Raw genomic sequence first — 5,515 nt, forward strand, 5'->3', positions numbered from 1 at the left:
TCTGGTCCTTTGTGTTATGCTCTTTGACAAGGTCTGAACATTTAATGCTAAGATAACAAGTGACGTATCGATACCGTTCAATATAACCTATCATTAAATAATACTGGTGTAGTCGAGGGCGGCATGCTTGCTCATTGTTCAGCTCCACAGATCTGCGTGCTAAAGAAGAAGAAGAAGGGCAGAGTGCACGCTGAAGCCATGATAGCCGTGTCTTCTAGCATGACATCATGACTAGGGTTCCAGCGGACGGGGTGACCCACGCGGTTGGCTGATGAAGACCCATCCCAAGTCACGGCTCGCGGCACGGCGGAATCGACGGCCACGTGGCTCTACACTTTCCCTATTAGACACGACGGAGATTCGGCTCGCTGTGCTACGACGAATCCTGGCCCCCCCCCCCCCCCCCGTTCACCTCTGATAATTAAATTCAGCCCTTCAACCACGTCAGTGAAAGCCCCGCGAAATCTCGCCCGACACCGACAAGGGATTTGGGGAACCAACTGCAGGCCTCGACGCCATCGTCTTCGTTGCGGCTACCCTGGGCCCACCCTGTCCTCGAATCACAGGAGAGCTTAGGCACAACTGTCACGTGACGGCCACCGTTGTCATTCTACGAATTCGTCCATATCAGGTGCTCGGCACGTGGTCAGACCCTTTGAAGGATTCATGAGAAGGCCGAGTAAGAAATGTGCGGAAAGGTTTAGAAAAGTTGGACTTTTGACCTTCTCTATTTGGGCCCTGCCCGATCCCCCGCTCCCCACTTCCTCCTCTCTCTCGGCTATAAACCTCTCGACCTCGCGCTCCTTCGATACCGACACGAACGAGGCCAAGCAAACCTAATTCTTCTCTGAAGCCATCTCTCCGAACCCAATCATGGGAGAAGAGGACGCCTCTCTCTCCTCCTATCCACATACCCATCCCGTGGATCGCCCCCGAGAACCAGCCGCAGGGGATCATGGGCCGGCGGTGGAGGACCCGAAGGAGGCTTCCGGCGACGATCGGATCGAAGGGGATAGTAGTGCGTACCGGAAGGAGGAGCGGCTCGTAGGTCCGCCGTCGCACTTGCCGCAGCCGCAGGCGCCGCCGGGTCTCACCAAGGCGCGGTCCACTGGGCCGGATGAAGAGCGCCGCCCCATCGAACGCTCCGTCTCCCTCAACTCCGCCGCTGCCGTAGACGTCTCCGCGATCGGGAAGTACCTCCACAACCGGGGCAGCGTTTTCTCCGCCGCCATCGCGAAGCGAATCTCCTCCCTCAAGGTGCCCCCATCCGGCGACGGCGACTGCGGGCCCAACGGGTCCGTAACCGAGTTCCGCCTCTCGGGACTCAAGGTGATCGTACGGCTCAAGGGCGAGAACGAGCGGGCGGAGGCCGAGCCGGAGGGCGGCGAGATCAAGGGCCGGGTCAGCTTCTTCTCGCGCTCCGGCTGCCGCGACTGCGGCGCCGTCCGATCATTCTTTCGTGAGCAGGGCCTCCCGTACGTGGAGATCAACGTGGACGTGTTCCCGGAGCGACAGCGGGAGCTGGTGGAGCGGACGGGGAGCTCAGCCCTGCCAGCGATCTTCTTCAACGAGAAGCTGCTTGGGGGGCTGGTGGCGCTCAACTCGCTGCGTAACAGCGGGGAGTTCGAACGGCGGCTGCGGGATATGGCCGGGGTGCGGTGTCCGGATGCGGCGCCGCGGGTGCCGGCGTACGGTTTCGACGACGAGGAAGAGTTGCGCGGGGAGCGGCCGGACGTGATGGTGGCGATGGCGCGGGTTCTGCGTCACCGCCTCCCGATCCAGGACCGGATCACCAGGATGAAGCTGGTCAGGAACTGCTTCTCCGGGAGCGACATGGTGGAGGCCATCATCAACCACCTCGACTGCGGCCGCAAGAAGGTAACGCCTCTCCCTCCGTGATCGATGCACTCTCTCGTCCATTCGATGAGGATTCAACGGCCAAAGATGACGAATTCTGTCCCGAGACGGTCACATGGGTGAGTTGGGGCCGGGGGGCACACGGGAGGAGTCCGTTAGGAGGTTGGTCCCATGGTACGCATCGGACGGCGGGAATGACGGCACCGTGTCCGGACACGTGAGGCGCGGGTGGGCGGAAATGGGAGAGGAGCGTGATTCGGTTACGAGGCACGAGTGGACGTTTTCTTTGGGTGCTTAAAAAAAACGTTTTTCCACCGCATTGAATCGACGGGCAAATCGGGGCCGTTAGATGTCTTTATTTTTCGTGCACTATTCACATGGTGGGTTCGGGTGGGGTCGTCGAGAACGAGCTTAACCGGTTTCTTGTCCTGTTGTCCGCAGGGCGGTTTTTGGGTCCTTCTGACCTTCCGAGGGGTTAACATCTTGCGAGCGAATTCAAAGATTGCTCGATAGTAGCTGTAGATGTAGTTATTCAGTCTGTTTCTTCTGCTTTTAAGATTCTTTTTTTTGATGAATTAGGACTGATGAAGGAGATTATAAGATTAATTTGATGGAAGTAATTTTCACGAGTTTGTCATAGAATTAGAAGGACTAGTTGTTAAGATTTGAAGTCCATCCGTCAGGAAGAGAAAAAAAAGAGGAAAATATCATCTTTTGCTCGGATTGTGCGTCATCCATCTTGAGTAGCTTTTGACTAAATCAATCTTGCCTTACAGCACAAATGACGTTTCGTCCTCATCTTAATGCAAATGCCCATGCATGATGCATGCATTAGAGTCATCTTATCTTTTTTATCTCATTTGATTTCTGCCCTCATACGTAGAACTAACGTAATTTCCTGCTAAGTTAATATGGCAGTCCAGAAGAATGATTTATCGACCAATTATTGCTTTTTCTAATCCTGGGTTTGACTTTTAATTTTTGGAGACAGCTAAATCTCCTTATTCTTGTGACGCTGAAAAAAGAATGGTATTCATGTTTTTTAACCAGAATTGGTCAGTGGATTAAAGAAACACGAACTAATTTCATAGCTTGATTTGATAGATGTCCCACTTGATCTAATTTTATAGAAATAATTTTATAATTTTATAGTATCACCACTTGATCTATTTGATACATTACTAATGTCCTTTTTCAAGAAATATAATCTACGCTGGTGTTTAGTTTTTTGATATGGAGATCCTCTTTTTAGATGTTCTTTGGAGCATTTGTATGCTACAGTCAACATGAGAACATTATGTCTGTTTATAGATCTTTGTTCTATTATCTACTCTTTATCATCATTGTGTACCAAACTTGTCTGCATTTTGACTTGCTTTAGGCTGTGGAAATCGGTAAAGAGCTCGCCAGGAAGCACTTCATACATCATGTATTTCGGTAAATCCTACACCGTATCACTCTGAGATCCTTTGGCTCTTTGCAGTAGACTGATGAATTAATTAATGCAGGGAGAATGACTTTGAAGACGGGAACAACCATTTCTACCATTTTCTTGAGCATGAACCAGTAATTCCAAAATGTTTCAACTTTAGAGGATCAACAAATGACAATGAACCCAAACCAGCTACCATTGTCGGCCAGAGGCTAACTAAGCTAATGACTGCAATACTTGAAGCCTATGCATCCGATGATAGGCGTCATCTGGACTATGGCCGTATCGGTGCCAGCGAGGAGTTCCGTAGGTACGTTGACACTTGGTTTAGCTGTTACAGATCAAACATAGGGTGTAATCAGGTCTCTGTTATCTGATATTGCAATGAACCAGTGTATTAGAGTTGAGTGGTCTATTCATCCTGCGTGATCTACCTTAGATTATACTTACACTAAACTTAGTTTAGCATCAAAGATTTAACTACAGTTATATATATGACATGTTTCCTTTATTTTTTGGAATATTGAGCAGATACGTTAACCTGGTCCAAGATCTTCAACGGGTCGACATTTTTGGCCTGTCAGCTGATGAGAAGTTGGCCTTCTTCCTGAATTTATACAATGCAATGGTCATTCATGCCATTATCAGAATCGGCCAACCTGGAGTGATCGACAGGAGGGCTTTCTACACCGACTTCCAGTATATAGTTGGAGGCTATCCTTTTTCGCTTTCCTCCATAAAGAATGGCATCCTCCGTTCCAACAGAAGGCAGCCTTACTCCTTGGTCAAGCCTTTCAGTGCTGGTGACAAGCGATTAGAGGTACTTGCTTGGCAATCCTGCCTCTCTCCGTGCATATTTGTTTCCTGGTGATGCCAGCTAAAATCTAGTCTATTGTAATATTTTTAGTTGGCTTCCACAAAGGTGAACCCTTTGATCCATTTTGGTCTATGCAATGGAACCCGTTCGAGTCCAACAGTGTGGTTCTTCTCTACCGAAGGGGTTGAAGTAGAACTCAGGCACGCTGCAAGAGAGTTTTTCCTTCGTGGCGGGATCGAAGTGGATCTTGAGAGGAGAGTTGTCTATCTCACCAGGATTATTAAATGGTGAGTCTTCTTTAATCTTAGTAGAATATCGCTAAGATTGTTGCAGTTTATTGTTAGCTATAAACTAGCAAGGCCTCTTTCCAGTATAATAATATGACTACTACCTTAAGATTAAGTAGAACAAATCTGATCATTTTTATGGACCATTAGGTGCCCATAGTTCTCCAGTTTTATCATTTTAGTAATGCTTGTATATGGTAAACTTAATTCTCCTTAGGGAAATCCATCAAATTATATGGACCCTCGAAGTGACATATGACATTAGTCCACCAAAAGAGTAACTTTTGCTGTCTAAAGTCCTACCTGTATGCTTCGGAGACTGAACTTCAAATGATTAGGTGACGTTTCATTGACTCGCTCAAGGTTTATGATACAGGTACGATGCTGATTTTGGAGAAGAAAAGGATATCCTTAACTGGATATTGAGCTACCTCGATGCAACTAAAGCTGGGCTTTTGACTCATCTTCTGAATGACGGAGGTCATATCAACATATCCTACCAAAACTTCGACTGGTCTCCAAACTACTGAAGAGTCTCAACGCCCCAACTCCACTTTCTGACGTGAGAAGGTACTAATAATATTTTTTGAAGGTTTTCTAAAAGACCAAGCATATGGCAGATAGACACGAGATTGAAATGTGTAGGTCGCAGACTATAGTTATATACACATGTTGTATGTAGAACCATGAATCTCACTCATAATTACCAATAGTTGTACTGGTAGTGTTGGAGTGTTTGATCGTACAGGCCACCAGCACTGTGTCACTCATGCTCATGAAAGCTGTAGTAGTGCTTGTAAGAATGCAATGTGGTGTTCTACACATGCGTCTATTTGTTGGATTACTGTAGCATCTGTGTTCTGATACCCAACTTATGGGATTCTTATGCCAAATAATACCGTAAAAAGATGACAAGGAACTTATGGTGGGATCGAAGTCGATGCTTATGTGAGTGATAAAGAATCTATTACTATCTATATATATGCTACATCTGTGTATAACAAGTAAAGAGATTTTTCCTTGCTAAATTGATGGTTACAAAATTGACACTGTGCAAAGTAGATTTTTTGGTCTTTTATATGAACAGACAAAAATAGTATATATAATAATTTTTTGGTCTAA

General features: G+C 47.2%; 1 protein-coding gene across 1 annotated transcript; it reads left to right on the top strand.

The window, feature by feature from the left end:
* The first annotated feature begins 740 nt into the window (after positions 1–740).
* Positions 741–5,242, top strand: LOC103994470 (uncharacterized). Its single transcript, XM_009414810.3, has 6 exons — positions 741–1,878; positions 3,239–3,294; positions 3,366–3,599; positions 3,821–4,109; positions 4,197–4,393; positions 4,770–5,242. Exons 1-6 carry the CDS (start codon positions 874–876, stop codon positions 4,921–4,923), a joined length of 1,935 nt encoding a protein of 644 aa, XP_009413085.2. The 5' UTR covers positions 741–873; the 3' UTR covers positions 4,924–5,242.
* Positions 5,243–5,515: the final 273 nt, after the last annotated feature.

Source organism: Musa acuminata, chromosome BXJ3-8 (assembly GCF_036884655.1).
Source record: "Musa acuminata AAA Group cultivar baxijiao chromosome BXJ3-8, Cavendish_Baxijiao_AAA, whole genome shotgun sequence".
Lineage (NCBI taxonomy): Eukaryota > Viridiplantae > Streptophyta > Magnoliopsida > Zingiberales > Musaceae > Musa > Musa acuminata.

Bases quoted from the DNA above. Each gene is read 5' to 3' on its own strand.
- LOC103994470 (XM_009414810.3), top strand. From the start codon at position 874: ATGGGAGAAGAGGACGCCTCTCTCTCCTCCTATCCACATACCCATCCC. The intron at 3,600-3,820 runs GTACGTTGACAC...AATATTGAGCAG, and splicing joins GCCAGCGAGGAGTTCCGTAG to ATACGTTAACCTGGTCCAAG. The intron at 4,394-4,769 runs GTGAGTCTTCTT...TTTATGATACAG, and splicing joins CTCACCAGGATTATTAAATG to GTACGATGCTGATTTTGGAG.